Source organism: Lycium barbarum, chromosome 12 (genome assembly GCF_019175385.1).
Source record: "Lycium barbarum isolate Lr01 chromosome 12, ASM1917538v2, whole genome shotgun sequence".
In the NCBI taxonomy this organism is placed as follows: domain Eukaryota; kingdom Viridiplantae; phylum Streptophyta; class Magnoliopsida; order Solanales; family Solanaceae; genus Lycium; species Lycium barbarum.
This window is the reverse complement of record NC_083348.1, coordinates 89,140,815-89,164,332: the sequence shown is the minus strand read 5'-3', so window position 1 is coordinate 89,164,332 and position 23,518 is coordinate 89,140,815. Positions and strand designations below refer to the sequence as shown.

General features: G+C 36.1%; 2 protein-coding genes across 3 annotated transcripts; one reads left to right on the top strand and one right to left on the bottom strand.

Moving 5' to 3' along the window:
• Positions 1–6,270: 6,270 nt before the first annotated feature.
• On the top strand, positions 6,271–13,504 carry LOC132622061 (protein DETOXIFICATION 40-like). Its single transcript, XM_060336582.1, has 8 exons — positions 6,271–6,502; positions 7,626–8,188; positions 8,807–9,438; positions 9,774–9,830; positions 10,147–10,385; positions 12,722–12,840; positions 12,945–13,031; positions 13,130–13,504. Exons 2-8 carry the CDS (start codon positions 7,889–7,891, stop codon positions 13,193–13,195), a joined length of 1,500 nt encoding a protein of 499 aa, XP_060192565.1. The 5' UTR covers positions 6,271–6,502; positions 7,626–7,888; the 3' UTR covers positions 13,196–13,504.
• A 417-nt stretch (positions 13,505–13,921) lies between these two features.
• Positions 13,922–23,258, bottom strand: LOC132622060 (heat shock 70 kDa protein 16). Of its 2 annotated transcripts, XR_009575804.1 has the most exons (11): positions 23,089–23,258; positions 21,618–22,930; positions 20,570–20,782; positions 18,096–18,191; positions 17,910–17,978; positions 17,057–17,257; positions 16,338–16,484; positions 16,114–16,242; positions 15,904–16,034; positions 14,271–14,483; positions 13,922–14,127 (listed from the first exon to the last, which is right to left on the bottom strand). XR_009575804.1 is itself a non-coding variant. In XM_060336581.1 (10 exons), exons 2-10 carry the CDS (start codon positions 22,785–22,787, stop codon positions 14,378–14,380), a joined length of 2,262 nt encoding a protein of 753 aa, XP_060192564.1. In that variant the 5' UTR covers positions 22,788–22,930; positions 23,089–23,257; the 3' UTR covers positions 13,922–14,377. The 2 variants fall into 2 exon arrangements, 1 of the variants encoding a protein (XP_060192564.1); XM_060336581.1 differs by having other exon boundaries at positions 13,922–14,483; positions 23,089–23,257.
• Between the last annotated feature and the right edge of the window lie 260 nt (positions 23,259–23,518).

The window sequence follows — 23,518 nt, the reverse complement described above, 5'->3', positions numbered from 1 at the left end:
AAAACACTCATTGAAGCAAAAAATCAAAGTAAAGAAAAGTGGAGTTGATAGTCAGTTTAGAGAGAAGAGAAGAGAGAGAAATTTTATTAACTTGGAAGTCAAAATGAATGAATTGAATCGTTCTAAACAACTTGGGCTCACTCTTATATAGTGACCCGAAATATTAAATTACATGTGAGCTGAGCCCAATACAAAATAAAACAAGGGTCGGGTATTTTCAAGTGATGCCTTCAAGTGATGTATACTGTGTATATCTTCCAACAGCCCCCCTCAAGTTGGAGGATGATAACACACCCAACTTGCGAAGATGAACATGATGAGTGGCTCCAGTCAGGATCTTAGTGAACATGTCAGCTAGTTGAGTGGCACTGGAAGTGTGGGATAAGTCAATCAGCCCATCAACAAGTTTGCTCTTGACAAAGTGGCAATCGAGCTCTATGTGTTTGGTGCGTTCATGAAAAACTGGGTTCTTGGCAATGTGAATAGCTGACTGATTGTCACAAAACAAAGGAACTGAGGTGAGAGCAGGTAGACCAAAATCAACAAGAATTCTGGATAACCAAGTAAGTTCAGCCACTGCTTTACTCATGGCTCTATATTCAGCTTCAGCTGAAGAGGGTGAAACCACTGGTTGTTTCTTAGACTTCCAACCAATCAAACTGCCACCTAATAAGATGCAAAAACCAGAGACAAACCTCCTGCTATCTGGACATGAGCCCCAGTCACTGTCATAATATACACTAAGAGAAAAATCAGCAGATCTGTTGTAAAAAATACCAAAGTCTGAGGTGCCTTTAAGATATTTAAGAAGGTGCAAGGCAGCCTTCATATGAGGAACACAAGGCCGCTACATGAATTGGCTTAAGTGTTGTATAGCAAAACAAATGTCAGGCCTTGTATGGGTTAGAAAATTCAACTTGCCCACTAAGGATCTGTATTCTTCAGGTTTTGGAAATACATCACCCACACCAGCCTTCAATTTGTCATGCATTTCTAGAGGACAAATCACTGGAGAAGAGTCAATAGCATTGAAATCAACAAGTAAATCATGAATAAACTTCTTCTGATGAAGCAGCAGCCCATCTGAAGAGTATAGCACCTCAATACCCAAAAAATAATTCAGAATGCCCAATTCTTTGATTCTGAACTGATCGTGAAGGAAAGCCTTGAGGGAATCAATTTCATGTAGATCAGTCCCAGTGATGATAATATCCTTCACATACACCACAAGTAACACCACAGAATCAGAAGTTATCTTTGAGAAGAGAGAATAGTCATTGAGTGAGGGAGTGTAACCTTTAGAACAGAGGGACCGAGACAATTTGGCATACCATTGTCAGGAAGCCTGCCTTAAACCATACAAGGACTTGTTCAACTTACATACCAACTGAGTAGAAGAAGAAGGAACTGAAAGACCAGGAGGAATCTTCATAAAAACCTCTTCATCCAAATCTCCATGTAAGAAAGCATTATTGACATCTAACTGGTACAAAGGCCACTTTTTATTGGCAACAAAAACAATGAGAGATTTGACAATAGACAGTTTCACAATAGGGGAAAAGGTCTCATGAAAATCTATTCTTTCAATCTGAGTGTCACCTCTCACCACAAATTTAGCTTTATATCTCTCTATGGACCCATCAGCCTTATATTTGACCTTCTACACTCACTTACAGCCTATGGGTTTCTTCCCGCAGGGAAAGGCAACAATGTCCCATGTCTGATTAAGTTCCAAAGCATAAACTCATTCTCATAGCAACTTTCCATTCAAGGACTGAGGCTGCTTGAGAATAAGTGCGAGGCTCAAAAACATGATGCTGACCAGAAGTAGAGGAAGAATCAAACAAAGAATAATGGCATTCATAACTATCAAGATAAGTAGGTCTTGTGTCAATCCTAGAGGGAGATCTAGTAGAAACAGGAGGTAGCTCAGGTGGAGGAGGTGGATGGACAAGTTGTGCAGGAGAAGGATATGAAGTAGGTGGAGGATTAGGTGATGAAGGAAGTTGGGGATCAGTAGAAGGGGAATTGGAAGTGGAATTGGAAAGAGAATCAGGAGCAGAAGGTGGAATTGAGAAATGAGATGGAACAGAGACAGGATCAGCAAAATAAGGAAACAAAGAAGAAGGTAAAACTGAAGGAGTGGAAGTAGAGTTTAGAGCAAAAGGAAAGATGTGCTCATGGAACACAACATCCCTGGAGACAAAGGTCAACTTAGATGTCAAACTATACACTTTGTATCCTTTCTTAGCAAAGGGATAGCCAAGAAAAATGCATGGAGTGGCTTTAGGTTGAAATTTATCCCTTTGAGGTCTAGGTATAGTACAGTAGCAAAGGCACCCAAAAGCCTTGAGGTGAGAATATTGTAGTTGTTTGTTATACATGATCTCATAAGGACTTTTGTTATGAAGCAAACTAGAAGGGAATCTATTTATCAGATATGTAGCAGTTAAAATACAGTTGCCTCAGAACCTAGCAGGGAGAGAAGATGGAAACAGTAAGGCCCTAGCAGTTTCTAAAAGGTGTCTGTGTTTTCTCTCCACAACTCCATTTTGCTGTGGAGTGTGTGGACAAGTGCTTTGATGTAAAATGCCTTTGTGAGAAAAGAAAGTGGACCCAGCAATACTAGAACCTAACTCTAGAGCATTGTCACTTCTAAATGTTTGGACTTTTAGTTCAAATTGTGTCTCAGTCATGGAAACAAAAGATTTCAACAAGTCAAAAGCATTACTTTTAGCCCCCATTAAGTGAGTCCAAGTAGCTCTAGAAAAAATCATCCACAACGGTTAAAAAATAATTAGAACCATTTGAAGTGGGAGTGTGATATAGACCCCAAGTGTCAATGTGGATAAGTTGAAAAGGTCTAGTGGTTTGAATACTACTATCTAGGAAGGGGAGTCTAGCTTGTCTGGCTAGGGGACAAATTGGACAAGGGAAAGATTGTTTGTGAGACAACTGACTAAGTAAAGGTATAGTTTTCATTCTTGAAAAAGCAATATGTCTTAGCCTGTAATGCCAAACTATATCTTGTTTATTAAAATTTGAAACAGAGGTAACAAGAACATCACCTTCATCAACAGTAGAATTTGAAACAACATATACATCAGAAATAGGAACAGAAACAGTATTAACATCAGAAACAACATCAACATTATTACTAGAAGAGACCATAGAAGTAGGAAAAGAATCACAAGTGGAAGTAGGAAAAGAAGGTTTTTGTGGGATGTCATGTGATCAGTTGCCCCAGAATCTATGATCCAAGTAAAGGAAGCTATTTGAGATAGCATACATGATTTGAGCAAGACACTAGGACCAAGCAACTTACCAGCAAAATTTGCTGAAGCAGATAAGTGTGGATTTCCAAATGGATCAAAAGAGAGCAGTCCCTGCTGAATAAGTGAGCTCAACTGGTTGGATTGTTCCATGGACAATCCAGGTATTGAAGAAGCACCATCAAGTGCCTCAATAATAGCAGATGGACTAGAAGACTGAGCCTGAGTTAGGTCAACTTGAACTTGAGCAGCCACTGGAAAATTACTAGGTGAACCATTTTTTCTAGTGTTCTTGGTGAATTTGAAATTAGGGGGAAACCCATGTAGTCTGTAGCATTTCCGCATAAGATGACCAGTTCTCTTGCAATACTTACAAAAGAAGGTTGCAGGATCAAAATTCACCTTTGAGGGAAAAGTTTGGTTTTGGTTGGACACATCAAAGTTAAACTTTGGAGAGAAATTCTATTTAGAACTACTAGCATGAAAAAAAAAACAACATTGGATGAAAATTGTGAAGAGAAGGAAACTTGTCTCTGTTTTTCATCAGACAACAACATACCATACACAACACTCATAGAAGGGAAGGGCTTGAGCATCAGGATATTGCTTCTAGTCTGGATGTAAGTGTCATTCAAACTCATCAAAAATTGGTACACCCTCTGAACATCCTCATCCTTGGCATATTCAGATTTAGCCTCACAAGTGCAACTATGAGCTTTACTAACAGATAAAGAAGCAATTTCATCCCAGAGTTGCTTGATCTTATTGAAATAAGAAGCCACATCAAGAGAACCCTGAGATATATGAGCCAGCTCTTTCTTTAGCTAAAACATCCTAGCGGCATTCGCTTGACCATACCTTTCCTCTAATTCAGCCCAAATATCCCTAACAGACATAAAATACTCAACACCATGAGTTATTTCTTTAGTCATCGAATTTGTTAACCATGAAACTACTCGATCATTACACCTTTGCCATTGTCGAATCAGAGGAGAATCCTCAGGAGGACTCTGAGAGCTAGCATCTATCAAATCTAATTTGTTTCTAATGGATAAAGCTACAAGGATGTTCCTTTTTCCTTTTCCAACTACCATAGCATGTTCCATCAAATGGCACCGGAACCAAAGAGTTTCCTAGCACATCTGATGGATGAACGTATAGTGGATGGAAAGGATGCGTGTAATCATCCTTATGAAAAGCAACATGGGATTGAGGAATAGAAGTATTATTCGTAGCAGCAGTACCAGTACTATTCGGCATTTTTACAGTGTAATTATAAAGACGAAACCAATATTGAAGATAGAAAATAAGCAATTCACACCTAATAGAGCTTGATGAGTTGAGCAAAGTTACCCGACACCAGAATCACGGCAAAAACACACCAAAAACAGCAGCCAAACCACAAAATTAGGGCACACTCCACAGGAACATCAGCAAAACCGTAAAATTAGGGCAAATATCATCAAAACTGCAACAAAACCACTAATACAGCAACAACAATCAAAAAATCGCCGTCAAAACCGAGTGAAGTCAAAGTACTAACAAAATGTACACAAAATCGCCGAAGAAAAATTGAGATCTTGACGAAACTTTGAGAATTTCAAAAGGAACGGCGGAAGTACGAAACTACGATAAAACTTCACCGAGTAACATCGATCGATAGCTAATAAACAGCTCGCGTAGGATCTGGGCTCTGATACCATGTTAAAACACTCATTGAAGCAAGAAATCAAAGTAAAGAAAACTGGAGTTGATAGTCGATTTAGAGAGAAAAGAGAAGAGAGAGAAATTTTATTAACTTGGAAGTCAAAATGAATGAATTGAATCGTTCTAAACAACTTGAGCTCACTCGTATATAGTGACCCGAAATCTTAAATTACATGTGGGCTGAGCTCAGTACAAAATAAAACAAGGGTCGGGTATTTTCAAGTGATGCCTTCAAGTGATGTATACTGTATATATCTTGCAACATAAACTATGAAAATTTTATATATACTAGTAACACCTGATTATATCAAATCAATAAATACATATAGCATAAAACATTCTAAGTATAAAAAAATTTCACTTAACCATGATAATTTAAGTTTTTGCACATAATGTTGAATAAAATTCTATGAACAAAGAATCTTTACATAGTTTTTCATATACCGTTGCGATTGATGTAAAACATATCGTAGCATCGGATACCGCTTGTCAATGTAAAAACAACATATTTCAAATATTAGAATGAAATACTAAAATAAATTCATAGCAGTGATTCATAAATAAATAAAAAAGTGAAATTTATTTGGTTGAGTAGAAATGTGCAAGTTATAGAAGCTTGAAGTGCTAAAAAGTTTACTTCTTTCGAGAATATATTTCTCTCAATAATATCATTGTGGAATGTGATTCTTTAAGAATCCCCAATCGAATAAATGCTCATGAAGATGGTGATCCCTTTTCGTTGGAGATTACAGGTTCCTTCTGGCTAAATTGGAAAATACACCTGAAAAGTGTAGCTTAAATTATCAGAAAGTATGAACTTTGATAAATGTTGCTCTCAGGATAAAAAGATAGCACCGTAAAAGCCTAATCTCCGTAAAGATTATATGAGTGTGCAGTTATGCTTCAAATGCTTCGCTCTAGAATAAATCAATTCATTTTCCGTTCTTTTTTAGTGCACTCACTTTATATATCCGATACTTAGTTGCCAAATGTCATAATTGGCAAGACGTAAAAAGCGTAGTCTTTATATTTTTTTGAAAAAATCTTTACAAGTATTGTCTAAACCCTGTAGTCAAAAAACTCTCAGTAAAGGCCACCCTCAAAAAGCATCCCAACAGATATTTTGGCAACACTTTTCAAGCCTTATCTAAAACTAGAGTTTCCTTGGACCAAATTTGTTATAGTGAGTTATATAAAAGTATAAAATATTTATATTTCTTTCTTAAACTTGATATTCAGTCAATTAAAATGGAAAGAATGAAGCATCATTTAGCGGAAAGGAAGTTAGAATTCCTTGATTATCCTGTTTTACTGTGTCGCTTGCATTATTTCATTGCAATATCGTTTTAAATCTTTTAACCTTATCTGACCCCCTTTTTATGCTTCTATTGAGCCGAGGGTCTCTCGGAAACAGCCATCCTACCTTGGTAGGAGTAAGGTCTGCGTACATTATACCCTCCCCAGACCCCAAGATGTGGGATTTCACTGGGTTGTTGTTGTTGTTGTTGAAGTTAGAAAAAAAGGTAGTAATGTAATTCATAAGAAAGATTTATTCATTTGTTAGATAAGATTTATTTATTCATTTGTTAGATAAGATTTATTCATTTGTTAGATCTCTTCATCTTAATAAGGTACATCTCTGTGACAGATTTGCACATGAGTTTCCATTCTTTAAATATCATCAAGAAGTAGTGCACAAATAGATGTATCTTTAAAGATTCCATCTAATTAACAACTCCAACTATACTGATTACATTATTAGATTACATTCCGTTCTTCATAAAATGACATATATTAAACATTAGATTACATTCCGTTCTTCACAAAATGACATCTATTAAACATTCATTTTTCCTCTATTATCTATATTATGTGCCCAAAAGGCAAAAGATACTTTCTTTTCATTCTACATGCACACTAGCACGGTAGATTCTATAGCTAGATCGAAAAATAGTTAAATGATTGATCGATTGATTAAAAGGTGTTTAACTATTAGTGCATTATATATGTCCAAGATTTTTGCTCATGTTGTCAAAATGCTAGTAGCACTTAGTACTTCCACCAGGTGATTTTCGTACTGATTCTTTAGGTTTAATTTGTAGTAGATGACAAATGGTGTAATTTCGTATGGAAGAGTTATGAATTTGTTTGATCTACCTTTAGAACGTAGATACCTTTCAGAAAAGGAATGCTCATGACAAATCTGCACATCAGATGCCATACTCTGCATATCAACAAGTACTCCAGAAGATAATAATCTTTAAAGAATCCATCTAACAACTCCAAGTATACTAATTGTTACATACCATATAATCCCATGCTTCACAAAATGACATACATTAACCTCTCAATATCTGACATGAAACCTCAAGAAGACATTTTCATCTGCTATTATTTACAATGCAGAAAGATACTTTTTCTTCATTCTACATGCTCATTGACATCTAGATTCTATAGCTTGACTAAAAACAATTGATTGATAGATTGATTTAAAGATGTCTCATTATGTTACCGGTTTCTATGTCCAAGATTTTTTTCTCAATGTGATTTTTTGTACTAGATTCCTTAGTAAAGTGGACAAACAATCAACGAAAATATGGTGTATTCTGTATGAAAAGTAATTTTGTTTGACCTACTCTTTATAAGGTACTTACATCTCAGAAAAGGATTACTGCTAGTGACAAATTTGCACATGAGCTACCATACTGATCTACATATCAAGTACTGCAAAAGATAAGTATCTTTACATATTCCATCTAACAACTCCAATTATGTAGTAATTCCATTCTTCACAAGATGACATACATTATTTACCTTTCATTATCTCACATGAAACGTCAAGATGACAACTTCATCTATTATTTATATGCCTAGAAATTACTTTCATTTCATTCTACTTGCTCATTGGCATGGGAAAAAACAGAGAGTCTGAAGCTGAGCAGCCCCTGTTGGCTGCTCATGGGGCAAGCTCCGAGCTCGAGGAGGTGCTCTCCGACTCTCAATTACCTTACTTTCAGCGCCTTAGGTCCGCCTTTTGGATCGAATTCCAGTTGCTTTTTCGACTTGCAGCACCTGCAGTGGCTGTATACATAATCAATAATGCTATGTCCATGTCTACTCGAATCTTTTCGGGACAACTTGGGAACCTTCAGCTTGCTGCAGCCTCTCTTGGCAACCAAGGCATCCAATTATGTGCTTATGGCCTTATGGTATACTGTTATTATCTCATAAGTTTCTTTCTCAAATCTGAATGAAGAAATCAAAAAAAAATCTCAATATGATGCTAGTGGACATGTTGCCTATATGGTTATGCAATTTTCAACTTATTCCTTTTTACTTAGTATTTGGCTGTCCAATACGATTTTGAAAGTTATTGATACCAATCATTTTTTGGAAACAAATGTAAAGCATGAAAAACTATGATAGTTAAAGAAAAGAAAGTTAAGAACTTGAGAGTGCTTAACAGGAAAAGTAGAAGACCTTTGATGACAAAACAATATCACATGTATAAATTTCAGACTTTTTTTCCTTTTTTCCCTTATGATGCTAGTGGATATATGTTGCTTATATTTGTCCATTTGGTATTTATGGCTATCGAATTTCTACTTACTTCTTACTATTACTATTTGGATGTCCACTATGATTTTCAAAGATCCATCTCATTTGGAAGTAAAGGTGAAGCATGAAAAACTATGATAGTAAAGGAGAAGAAAGTTGAGAACTTGAGAGTGCTCAAGAAAAGCAGAGGATTTTTTTATGACAAAACAAGATCACATGTATAACTATTAAGCTTTTTTTCTTTTTCTTTTTTACCTTATTTTTTGCAGCTAGGAATGGGCAGTGCAGTGGAAACTCTTTGTGGACAAGCATATGGAGCTAACAGATATGAAATGCTAGGAGTCTACCTACAAAGATCAACAATAGTACTTTCTTTAACAGGCATCCCACTAGCTGTGGTATATTTATTTTCCAAGAATATACTGCTCGCTCTTGGTGAATCGAAACTAGTTGCATCAGAAGCAGCAATATTTGTGTATGGCTTAATCCCCCAAATATTCGCTTACGCTGTCAACTTCCCAATACAGAAGTTCCTGCAATCTCAGAGTATTGTAGCACCTAGTGCCTTTATTTCACTAGGGACGTTGTTTGTGCACTTATTGCTCAGTTGGATTGTTGTATACAAAATTGGACTGGGATTGATAGGGGCATCACTTGTCCTGAGTCTTTCTTGGTGGATTATTGTTGTGGCTCAGTTTATATACATTTTGAGAAGTGAAAGGTGTAAGGCTACTTGGACAGGTTTTCGATGGGAGGCCTTTAGTGGATTATGGCAATTTGTGAAGTTATCGGCTGCTTCAGCTGTTATGTTGTGTTTGGAAACTTGGTATTTTCAGATTCTGGTGTTGCTTTCAGGGTTGCTCAAGAATCCTGAGCTTGCATTGGATTCTATCTCAGTTTGGTGAGATTTTAATTTGTACCTTCTATTTATTTGTATGCTACCAATTACATTCTGTTCATGATCCCATAAGGCTTGTTAGTTATCCTAGTGGAAATGTCAAGAACTTCCACTCTAAAAGGTTAAGTTGATATTTTATTGTGACTTGATCTTCTTGGCCAACACTCGTCAGTCGTCACGGATTAACATTCGTTGATCCTTTGTCACTAAGGATTGCAATGGTACTCTACGCGCATCCACTGTCTTTTGAATTTTTGGATCAGCTTCTGCTGTCTTGAAGTGTTAAAGTGACTTGCCAATGAACTAAAGACTTATCTTTTTTACTTTTGTTTTTGTAGCATGGCAGTAAATGGGCTGATGTTCATGGTTGCAGTGGGGTTCAATGCTGCTGCTAGGTCAGTTTTTTACTATAGTATTTTTCTTTTCTTGATTATCCAATTACCACTCTCTTTGTGCCATATTCCATTTCTAGGTCGAAAATAGTTGGTATTTTAACAATGATTTTAAATTATATACGATGACGCTAAAAAAAAGTATAATTTTACCTCTTATAATAGCTTACTTATCATAAACCATGCTTGTTATCGAATATTAACTATAATTTTAAGCTATATGAAAGTATAAACTTTTTTTTTATACTGTCAATATATAGAAGTTAAAACTATTTTAGCAATTGATTTATATAGTGATTGTTGTAAAAATTTGGATCAGTGTGAGAGTGAGCAATGAGCTAGGAGCAGCACACCCAAAGTCAGCAGCATTCTCAGTGTTTGTGGTGACATTCATTTCATTTCTCATTGCTGTGGTGGAAGCTATAATTGTGCTCTGTTTGCGCAATGTTATCAGCTACGCATTCACCAAGGGTGATATTGTGGCCAATGCAGTTTCTGATTTGTGTCCTTTTTTAGCTGTCACCCTCATTCTCAATGGTGTTCAACCAGTCTTGTCTGGTATGATATATCTCGTCCTGTCTCCTTAATTACAGGATTTACCTTATGCACAATAACAAGGTAAATTTTTTTACTCGATTAGTGTAACCTAACGTGTAACTCCCAACCTCACTTAGAGAGGTGGACCCAGTAACCATATCATTATATGATATTTTGAGTTTGGGTGTACACATATACATATATTGAGGAGCATCAATTCATCTGAACCTAGAAACCTCCTTAGATACGCCACTGCTTACCTATACTCTATATATGTTATTAATCTCATTTATTATGAGTTGCCTTTAATTACATAGTCAGTATATAAAATTAAACTCGGAAGTCACTAGTTTTCCTAGCTTTATACCATATATGACCAGGGGCGGAGCCCAGTAAGGACCAAAGGGGTTCATTCGAACCCTTTTCGGCAAAAAATTATACTGTATATACAATGTGAAAATTATTTTTTATATATACATAGTAGATATTGAATCTCCTTGACTTCTTTTTTTGTCTACTTCTTTATATTTTTTAAACCCTTTATTTAAAATCTTGGCTCCGCCACTATATATGACATGTCAATATTAGTTATATGTTGCATGGGAGTAGTGGTGTAATCACATATAATGAAGGGCGATCATTTGAACTTTTTTCATCGAAAAATTATACTAATATAGTATAAATTTATACTAATAAGTTCTCCATATAGGTGAAAAATTACTTTTTCTAAAGATAATCTCTTTGTTGCTTTTCCATTCAAAGAAGAGCCACGTGCGAAAGCTGATCTAAATGTGATGATTTTGTTTTAGTTTAGATAATTCCTACTTTTGCAAATGGAGTAGTTGGAAGGAACTTTGCTTAGTATCCTCGGGTCTTAAATAGTCCAATGGACATTTTTGTTGTCAATATTTAAAATGATCAAGAAGCTTGTCATCACTTGCTCAGATAAGAGTCACAAATTGGAGAAAAAAGACACCATAAGCACAACAAATTGGACTGGCAAACTCACTTGACAAAAAAGTGTTATCACATGCCTTGCTGAATCCATCTTTCAATACGGCGACTCCTCATGGTCACGTGTCACTGTTAGATAGTCCCATATTAATTGAAAAAAATAGGTTTGTTGTCTTTTTATATGATTTTAAATAATCATGATATCAGTAGTTAGTTTTTGATGTCAAATTAAGTTTAAAGTCTATTATCATGTCGTGGTATATATAAGAGTTGATTACCACATTGTGGTGGTAACTATCCTTCTTACTTATTTAGAGGTTTTGAATTTGAACCCTGAGAATAGAGTAGTCTTTGATAAGGAGACAAATACTAAAGAAAGGGTGGAAACCATCTCTAGAGAATGGGTAAACGACTTATAGCCAAAGGCAATGGGTGCACCACACCTGTTTCGTCCAAAAAGCTAATCAACTTGACTGAGAATGATAAAAGTGATTCCATAAAGCGACAGCTTTTACTCCTTTTGAGATAAGGAATGTGAAAGCTAGGTCCATAATCTTGAATTATTGCAATGAGATAATCTAGGAGACTGTACCTAATGACTTTCGAACTTTCTGGTTTTCTTCTTTCCCTCTATCCACCCAGCTCATCTCATAATATGGAGTGTGTTAATTATTATCATGCCCCTCAAATTCAAGCTGCCTTTTTCATTCTAACTTGTTTTCATTTGGCAATTAGCAGTTTATTTGACTTGCATAACAAATAAAGGCAGAGTTAAAACTTGGAGTTTATGGGGTTTAAAGTTTAAACTTGGCACCAAATCATATCACATTTTAATTTTTTGGGTTCGTAATTAAATAGTTATATACATACATATATATATATATATATTTCGTGAGTCTCATAATACAAATACATGATCTAAGTAAAAGTTACTGAGTTCGTTCGAACCCGTACATATTACTGTAGCTAAGGAACGGATCTAGAAGGTTCCTTACGAGTTCACGTGAACCCAATAGCTTTTGTCAAAACCCTGTATGTGTATATTTAAAAATCTACTAAACATCTATATATATTTGATTGTAGACCTAGTCATTATTAATAACGTGAGGTCAATATAGAAACTCAAAAAATTTAAATTCTGGATTCGCATGTGTTGTAGCCCCGCCGGCCCCTCGTAACAAACTTAGTCACCTTCTTGCATGTGGAAAATATTTCATCCACGTCCTATTGTTATATAGGCTGTTAGGTGTACGATGTACCTCCATAGATGCCCTACCAGTTAATGCTTTCCTTTGACAAGTGCATGTAAACATCTATTAATCTTTGTAGATTAAAGTGGTTACATTTACTTCACACAAAGCCTGTAAAAGTTTTTACAAATTTGATTCTCTCTAAATTTGCAGGCGTTGCTGTTGGGTGTGGATGGCAGGCGTTTGTTGCATACGTGAATGTAGGGTGTTATTATGGTGTTGGAATTCCATTGGGATGTGTTCTTGGCTTCAAGTTTGACCTTGGTGTTAAGGTTTTTAAATAAACAATTCACAGCTATTGAACCCTTCTACATTTATACTAGAGTACATATTTTAGAACAAACACATTCGTGTATTTTACTGAATATTATGGCAGGGAATATGGACTGGGATGATAGGAGGGACTGTGATGCAAACCATCATTCTGCTTTGGTTCACATTCCGTACAGATTGGAATAAAGAGGTAAACTTTCTTCTCAACTATAACTAATTCTAAAGTTAATAGTTCTTGGAATTGTTCAAGTTCTGTAACTGAATTTGAGAAAAAAAAAATCTTTTCAGGTAGAGAAAGCTAAAAAACGTCTGGACAAATGGGAAAATGTAAGAGAACCTCTAAACAAGGAGTGAAGATGATGGAACAATAGGACTTGGAAAAATAAAGGGACGTGAGATTCCAGGTAATCCTGCAAGGACAAAGAAGTTATCAACAGTTCACATCAAGGGTTCGGGCATATCTGCCAAAAGAGAGTCGAAATCCCTTATGGAATCACTTACTATTTCTGAGTTTCAAAAAAGAATAAAAAAAAAACTGTAATATTATGTTATTCATTAGTATTCTATCTTAGTTGGTATTCGGAATATTGGATCCAAGTAGACAACCAGATTGTTGTATAAAAAAATTGTGAGTTTACTTTCAATCAATTAATCATTATCTCATCTGTCAAAAGTCTGTATCTGCACGTTTCTTAATTGATTGTGCTATAAAGAGGGTGATGTCAAATTTATACCATGAGCATAGCCGGAGAGAAAGTAAAAAGGCAACTGCATTGCATATGCTAAGGAGTCATTTGGCACCAGAATTAGAGAGCATTCCCTATTATTTTATCATGCGGTTAGCTTAACATTTTGCTCCCTATATAATTTTATAGGGGATCCAACGAGGGATGATTTGTATAGAAACTATCTTTACGGGGATAAAACACCTAAAAGATCAAAATAACTTTGATTTCAGCTTCCAATTATTTAATTACTTATCAAACAAGGGCTGCAAATAATTTTATTGTATATTGTATATCCCATTTTTTATGCTCTACAATATACCAAAAATTTGCGCAGAAAAACATGTGCACCAGATACAAATGATTCTTTATCCATGCATTACAATCTTTGCATTACAATTCCTGTCTAACTTTATCCGCAAACAAAACAACTCCTAAGGCTATTGCACTACTCAAAACAGATGAAAATCTTTAGCTTTTTTCTTAATGTCCAAGTACAAAATGTTTCCAGCGTGTGTTCCCTCCTATAAGCGGTTTAAAACCACAAAAGCAGCAGAAACTCTGCACATAATCAATTTATATTTTGAGGCCACTAAGGTAACAGAATGACTTGGGGAAGTGAATCCACATCATGAAGAACGCAAAATTTGCATAGACAACAAAAGATTATAACCAAAATAGAGAATGTGATTTGATTTAAGTACCAGAGATAACTCGCAATAAGCCTCTAGTAGCTGAGGTTTTCTCAGCCTCAATAACAATTAATTTGATCATTTGTCATGCCTGCTCTCATACGTGTCTCTGATGCAGCTTAATCTACATCCATGCCATCCTCCTTTTTACTTCTGGGGTCCGAACCTGAGCCATCCTCAGTTTTTTGGGGCGATGACTTGTGCCTCATTACATGCTTGCACATCCTGAAATATGTTTCACAATATTATTGCACATCAGGCAAAGAGAAAAAGGATGATGCTTGAAAACACAAAAGACGCAGCAAACCCAATTAGCTGCATTTCTCTCAAGAGGCACTTGCTAGGATCTTCTTATTCTATCTTAACCATAACTCTGAACCAATAAATCGTAAATCTGAACTACTTGTGTTAAGGAGTAAGACCAGAGGCGGACCCACCCTATTAGGAGGGGGGTCACGTGCCACCGCTAACCTAGGAAAAACATTATATATATATGGTGTATACTGCGTAAAAAACGTATGTATATTTAAAAGGACCCCTGAGATATATCCACTACTTTGGTGCAATTGGTTGTTGGGTCCCTTATGTCCTTACATGAAACCTAGGTTGGAGCCTGGCTATAGTAGTTTAGTTTTTATTTTTTTGTTGAGTTTGTTTTGTAGATTCTCTACAAATAAATTAATAAGCCCACAACTTCTTCTTTTTTATTCTTTGGTCCTCCCTTAACCCCCCCACACACACACAAAAAAAAAAAAAAAAAAAAAAAAAACCAAAAGCCCCAAATCAAATCTTTTCCCCATTCTAAACACATTTTCCTCCTTCCAATGTTGAAGTTTATACTATTTTACTAATTCCTTATCATAATTATTAAGTTTTCAAAGAGTTGCACGCCAAACTTTGACAGTATCAATTGCACGTCAATATTAAGGCATTGATCATTAGTGCCCCCTCTGCGTCAAAATCCCGGGTCCGCCTCTGAGTAAGACTAGAGTTGCTTTGTTTTCAGGGAAGCGACACGTATATGTGATAAAGTGTAGACAGTTAAAAATGACAGCGTTCTCCAAGTCTGAAAAAGAGGGAATGTGTATATGTGGGTGTGGGGTATACCTAAATACATACTGACATATATAGAGTATACATACACACACATGCACGTATCTATGATTATAACATGCAATTCATGCAAAACTACTGACAGGGATTTTGGTTGTGTTTCTAAACCGAAATTAGTAAATTCAGAAGTCACTCGCATGTAACATGTATTTTCAATCTATTAAACCTTGGACTGCTCAGAATTTCAATATATAATAGTAACAAATATTTTCTCATCACGTCAACAAAGCAACCTAGTTGTTTAAACCCCTAAACTATGAACACTGGTCAATCAAAACTTTCCACCTCTGTGATGACTAGCAAGCTAAAACATTGTGCAACCAAGAATGCAGTTAGGAACATCATGACCATGTGAATTTGTCAGTTAAGCATGGACTCACTGAAGGCGGAAAAAAGAGTAAATCAAGTTTTGGAAAAATCTTATGGGTGAATGAAGTAGGGAAAACATGCAACTATAAGATGTCTAACAATCATGATGTGCAAAACAAGAAGCATATGTTCGTTAGGCAGGTTTTTAAGATGGCGAACATACGCTTCAAAAGCTTCAGTCTTTCTCTTGATTTCACTAGACCACAATACTGGATCAGCGTTTCTGGGCAATGCCTCCTGCTGATGGGATCTATCTCGAAGCCACTGCTCTGCTTTATGGCATTCGTTAATGACCTGCAAAGAAAAAGTTCAGGTTAATCACAATGTCACAAGGAACCGTGACCTGTAGCATGCTATATAGACTAGGTCATACAGTGTCTTTCTCACTGGCAGGAAGTGATCCTGCAGCCATCCGATGTTCTACAATGCTATTTAATAGATTTCGTGTTGCTTGTGCCCGCGCCTCTTCTTCCTTATACCGATGCTCCACGGGATCCACCATCTAATAATATATGTTTGGTTGAGTCACTTTCAAACAGTTAATAGGCATTGGAAAAGAAATTCTAAATTCTGCAACTAATACCAAATGACAAGAACCTTTTTAAGATCCTCTAGCTTCTCCGCATAAACATGTTCAGACTCATCATTTCCATCTTCATAGAGCCACTCTTCAGTCTGTTGTAGATTACTAGAGATACCCTCCCTCTCCGAATCCGTAGCAAAGCTCCGGTAGGTATTCAAAAGCTATTCAAATAGATGCATAAAGTAAAGGAAATGGACCAAGATACTGGTAACAATTAACTAAAACCAAAACCAAAACCAAATTGGCAAATGGTGTATCTAAAACTGGCATTTAGAAAAGGACACATTCCCCTAACAAAATGACAAGGTACCAAAGAAAGACTTTAAAGTTATGAGTGTCACATAGTGGTATTTCCAAAACAACCTTACTCAGAAGAAAGACTTAAAAATGCAAGTGATACTGCAAACTCAACGCTCCACCAAAAATTGAAAGAATGTGACTTGTAACGGTACGGATAATGAGAAAGCAAAATTTCAATTTTATGCATTCATCATTCATTAAACTTCTGCTTCAGTATGAAAATTTATTATTTTAAAGATGAAAACTGTTATATCTTTTAAAGATGTATTCTTAACTTAAATGTGTGAAACAAATCAGTTGAATAAATTGGCATTTTAACCTACTTTCCTGGCAGTCTGAAAACAAATCAGTTGAATAAATTGGCATTTTAACCTACTTTCCTGGCAGTCTTTCAAGCAAAGACAATTATGAGACTTAAAACTTGATATTCTACCTTATTACGAGTTTCATAGACGTATGCCTCCAGGGTGTTTTTCTTATCTTTAGTTCGCTCCACCTTGATGTCTTGCTCAGCTAACTGGCATTCCTTTTCCTGAGCTTGGGATAGCTCCATGAGGGTCATTCCACCATCAACACTTTCACTGACAGGAATATCCTGTCTCTTAACGGCCTTACTTTTCCTTGTATCATCTCCCTGCATAGAAAACCACAGCGTTCCATTTACAAGTAGCCAAGTACACATTCGAAATAGCCAAAACATTTCCAACCAAAGAACAATATACGGGGCACAAAAGGAATAACAACTAGCTGACGTCCTAGTGTCAGGTCCTAATTATGACTAAATTATCTAATCAGCTGACATTGGATAAGTATACTTCTTTTCAACGAAAATAAATAATCAATCACCCTAAAGTATGCCCTAACTAAAGTAATGGCAACACTGCAACATCAATGAGAAAGAGAGAGTGAATATGCAGTTTCGCCACTTCCATAAATGCAGATTCAGTGCATAAAAGTTTTATAATTTACAATTTTATAGTTAAGAATATCTAAAATGTTTGACAAAATTGTACCAAAAGAAAGAAATGCTTGAGTCCCGACATTGTAATATTTGAAATGCTTAGAGAGAAGGGACTAAACTTTGAGTGCCCAACGAACCACAAGAAGAAAACCACCAGTCGTCTTAACACAGTGGTCAAAACAGAACCCCAAAAAAGGACGCAAATTAAGCAGTGATTTCAAGAAGTACCAGCAGATATATAAGTTCTAACTAATGATACAGCAGAATGTGCAGAGTAGCTATCATCAGTACCATGCATAACACCAGAAGCTTCACAAGTGCTTACCTCCATATTTTCTCCATGAGTATCAACATTATTTTCCGACGTAGAATGACTTGTTTGATCTTTGATCAGCTGAAGAGATGACAAAATGCAGTAACAACCTCGAGTTACATCTTCAAGTTAGTTGGATCAGCTGAAGGGATGACAAAATGCAGTAATGAATTTCCATACTATGAATTTGGTACTTACACAGGCCGATTCTACTGTAACAATTCCATGGAGGTTTAACTGAATTTTGACTTTGATCTTTGCTTTTTCAGAATGAGGAATCTGGAATGGGCCAATCTGACAAAAGAAAAAAAATACAGTGTGAGATTAACTGACAAATTGGAGGAGTCAACTTGGCATTAAGGATGAGAGCATGAATTTCAAATTCTTAAGACACTTAGCAATGGCATGTCTCTGGCATCAATTTTAGTTACTAGAACTGCTCAAACTAAACTATTTTTAAAGGTAAGCATCCTCCTCAAACTGATGCATATCGAGATTCAGCAAGGAAGCAGAAGATGGATAACCTGCCTTCTTAAGAAAGGAAAGACAAACTTAATGCTCCAAATATTCTCAGATTTTAGACTCACCAACCACAGAGATTTCAAAAGACACAAATCTTTGATAACTCCTTCTACAGCATAAAATTAGATCCTGGTAGATGCAATACAGCACAGAGGACCTAATTAAAAGACGTCTTTTGATCATATTCAACATGAGAATAACATTTAATACGCACCATGTTAGTGAGCTCTCAAGGAAATAGGTAGTGGAAAGCCATCTTCCTGTCCTCCAATTGAAAATTATGAAATATTTATAATAATTATGGTCTCTTATCTTTTGTTGTTATTGTTTGTACTGTGTTGTAATATAACTAACTAACTAAATATATTCTCTCTAACAACTTAGGCTTTAAAACAAGATGGTCGCAGAATTCAGCCTGGTATCAGAGCCAGACTCATCTCTATTCTTGGTTTATCCAGTATCGGGCCCCTATATTTTGTTGTGCAGGTTCCAAATGTCCAAGCTTAGGTGTGCGAAGGGATGTTAAAGCATCCCACATTGGTTGAGAGAACAGGTTGTCTCATTATATGGCTTGAGGCATATAACAAATCCTCACGTCATGAGCTACTTATTGGGATTCAGTCAGAACCAAGATCCATTTTCTTAACATGCTTAAAAGACTATCAAAAACATTGACGGTAACTTTTCTTGCCAGTCTTGTGTAACACTAACAAAAACCATTATGACCTCTGAATTAGTCTCAGATGTCCAGAAACTCCCTGTAAAGAATTAAGCCCCAAATGACCTAAAAAACAGATTTAGACCCTAAATGCCACCTCCCTTCTCTTATTTATACCTTGAAGCTTTCCAAGTTAGACAGAGAGAGAATTCAACTGAGGCAACTAAACTCCTCAAGGAATAGGTCAATCCTGGGTTCTATAACTGTAATAAAATTTTATTAACATTTCGGCCAAAAAAGAAGAGGTGTTTGGCAAGTTCTCATTATGAGCCCACAAAATTGCAAGGGAATGCAAAACAAGAAGCTTTGAGAACAAATTTCAATTATAGCAAAAGTATAACATTTGAAGGTAAACCAATGAACGCTCATGGTCAAAGAGTTTATAGTGAAACTGACTAAAGCCAAATATTTAGGGAACTATGGAGGTCGCGTCGTCGCGACACTGTTACAATAATGTATCCTTTGCATCGTCCCTCAATACCGTGTTTATTTAAACACCGCTCACAATATTCCACCACAATTATGATTTCCAATTTACTACACTTCTCTTTGATGTCACAGTAACCACCTAAATGTGTTTTTTGGGATACAAAATCATTCTTGGATAGATATTCACATGTTTATTTTGTGGGTTGTGTTGATCAGAAAAGACTGAAGTTGTAGTACAAACTGTGCAACGGATCAGAGGTTTATGTAGTGGCTCACCAGCAATGTCTAGTTTTGAAAATCTTGAATTCAAAATAGGCTGATGTACATTAGCTAAGAACACGTGTAGTCCAATTGTATACCTAAGATTGTTCAAATTAGCAGACAGATTAAGTTCAATGTACTGTCTTACTTTTTCTGGGGCACACATTGGAGCGCAAAACTGCTTGTGGGAGGACGCTTTTAAAGCGGGCTCCTCATTCGTTAAATAGAGAAGATCACCAAGATTTAGCGACATAAAATATGCAAAGCTGCTGGGTAGTGCATGTAGTTACTTAAACATACAGCAAAACAGTTCAATATCTAATACTCCCTATAGACATATAGTTTATTTATTGAATTTTACCTTTTGTTTTGCTGTCTACTTACCTTTTCAGAAATATGATATAATGATATATCGAAAAATCCATCAACAGAAAACTTCTCCTTCAAGGGATGCGTTATTGGGAGCAAACCAAAAAGGAAAGTCGACAACCCATTGGGTTAGAAGACCAAGTATGTAACAAATGATACAATGTTCTGTTGTGCGTAAGTTCTCAAAGGTGGTTTCATGGGCTAGGGCAAATAGGATGCTGAGAGATCTGTAAGTCGTAACCGCAGCAACTAGAACTTCAGGTATAACTAGAGTAGAATAATCCAACTATCCAAAATCATTTCTAACATAATCAAGAAAATGCTTGAGGATAGAAGTTTTCCTATTAGTTAAAAGAGGCAAAGTAAACTATACCGTAAATTTGCTTATTTTATCGGATACACCAGGTGGCAACTCATTCTGGTTAGTGTAGAATGCTTCCAAGTGGAAACTGCTGCTCCTTTGCAATGTGAGCACTTTCATGCTTGGAAAACTGTGGCCCTTTGGAAACAATATGCCATTTGATAGGGTGCAAACTGGACCTTCATCAGATGCAAACCCAATGGAGAAAGGAAATGAATCCTGAACCTGCAAATGAAAGATTTCCGAACTCACAATAATGATAAAACCAATAATCGTACTTCAAATGATTAGATAAATAAAATTTTATGCAACAAAACAATGTTCATGCCAAAGTCAGGACTTGGTACACTTATGTTCTGTTCCTATTATTCTCTGGACATTGTTTTGTATTGTTGCTTTTCAAGATAGTGGTTGTGAGATGAATTTTAGGCTTTGGATATCTATGCATGACGATAAGCAGTAAAAGTCACCGTTATGACACAGATGAAATAAGCGATCTCAATGCACAATAATTCTTTCTCTTTTTAGTGCTTATCAAAAAAATCCTCCATGGTAAGGTCACTTAATTTCTCAATGGTCTTTGTAGTCTAATGAATCTTCCATTTCTTTATGTCTTCATTCATTACTCATTGTTTTTCTGATATTTGCTCTATAACTGCTGGAATACTATTTCAGTGATGAATCTTCTAGAATGGTCTATACCCATGGATGAGATTGTTTATACAAATAGAGATTTTACATCATAGAACTTGAAACTCCCGATAAAAAGAGATGTGAATTTAAAAACAAACAGAGAAAAAAGAGAAGAAAAACTTGAGTCATTTAACATCATAACCATATTTATCACATTAATTGAGAAAGTAAAGTAAAACCAGCCGATGAGAGCATAGAAATTCTTGTTTCCCGGGCCATTAAAACTAAACACCCCCTTTTGAGGAAGGAATAAGCCTTCCAAATTGAACTTTTAATCTAATTTGGGAAAATTAAATGCAAACAGGATTAAGAAGCAGCAAGGAATTCACAGCCATATTGATCATAAGTACTAGTTTAAATCACAAACCTCGTACTCTCTAACACGAAATATAGGGCTGAGCATTGCACATTGAAGAGCACATCCACGTGCAACACACTCACTAGCATTTATTGTCCGCCCCGGTTCTTTTCTGAATACAGAATTTAAAATTCTTCCCATGGCTGGAATTCGAGAACCTGATCCTACAAGCTCAAGAGTATGAATCCTGTCCGCAGTCAACCCAGAATCATGCAAAGCTTTACGACAAGGAACGCTTATCTTCTCCAATAAATCTGATGAAAGTTTCTCAAAGTCCTCTCTTTTGATGAAACCTTTTACATCTTTCTCATCCATCAAGCACTCAATATTAAGCGGAGCCTCTGGATTTGCACTTAAAACTTTTTTCAGTTTCTCACATGCAGCCCTCAATCTTATAGAAGCCCGAGCATTTGAATAAACATCAATATTGTACTGTTCCTTGAAATTTGCAGCAAAATGTCTGAATAAAACTTCGTCAAAGTCTCTCCCCCCCAAGTCACTATCAAAAGCATGAGACAATATCTTCATATGACCAGGTTCAAAAGATGCTACAACAACTTGTGTATCACAATGACCAACATCAACAAACACAACATTTGTTGGACCCCCAGCTGAAAAATCAGTCTTGTATATTCCATAACCCAGTGCAGTTGCAGTGCCGTCATGCATCAATCTCAACGGCTTCAGCCCAGCGATTTCGGCTGCATATAAATAAGCACGTCTCTGTAAATCCGTGAAGTACGAAGGTATGCCAATAACACAATCGGAAACATCCGTTTCAAGATTCTTCTCAGCAATTTGCTTCAAATGTGCAAATAGCATCGCCATGATTTGAACAGGAGTGAAACTCTGCTTCTCATCCATGTACTGCAAATGAATCAAAACCCCACCATCTGGTCCCTCAGATGTCGCAAACGGAAGCAATTTCAGGTCCTTTTGAACAGAAAGCTCCCTATATTTCCTACCAATCAACCTCTTAACCTGTGAAATAGTTGATTTCGGGTTCATAGTAGCCGATGCAGCTCCAGCCGAGCCAATGAACCTTTGTTTGTCACCAAACGACACCACTGCTGGTGTCTCTCGATTCGATTCATCATTTAATATCACATCAATTCCCCTTTGCTTCGCAACTCCGATAACACAGTTTTCATTTCCAACATCAAACCCGACTACGCTCATTTCCAGCAGAATTTAAACCTTCAAAAATTCCAACCACAAAACAACAAAGCTCTATCCACAAATCAAGGCAGACCTAATACCTATTTCCAAATCATGACATCACATACCACAACACAAACCTTTCCAAAGTTCACCAATCAAACCTGGAAAAAAAAAAAGCATGATAACCAAAATTCAACGTAAAATTCATCAAAATTACATTGATGCCATCAATGAACAAAGCATTTGCAGCTGAAAATCAATCGAGCAACCACAAAAACGTATATACGAATTAATAAATGGATGTGTAAATGCAAGGTACCTGATTTGAGAGGAAACCCTAACAATGGAGAAGCTTGGTGGTCTTTTATGGATGGAAAAGAAGGGAAAGTCTCCGAATTGTATGTCAGATGAAAGAAAGAAAGAAAGAAAGCGGAATTTTTGAAAATATTCCTTTATTCGTTTGTCTACACTCACATTACGCTTTTCGCTCTCCTATATTTTTATTTATTTTCTACAATGTAATAACTGTGGGATAAAGAAATATATCAACCTTTCATATTTATTTTTCATTTGATATAGAAGTAGTATTAATTATTCTCCTTTCCTTTGTCTGACCATTTACTTTAATTCTATCTTCTTCATTTTTTCATTCAAAGTTGAAGGTGAAAATGAAACATTAAGAAGGCAAGAAATATGATTGAATTGTGTAATAGGAGTATGTATTGTGTAAATTGTCTTGTCTGAATTAT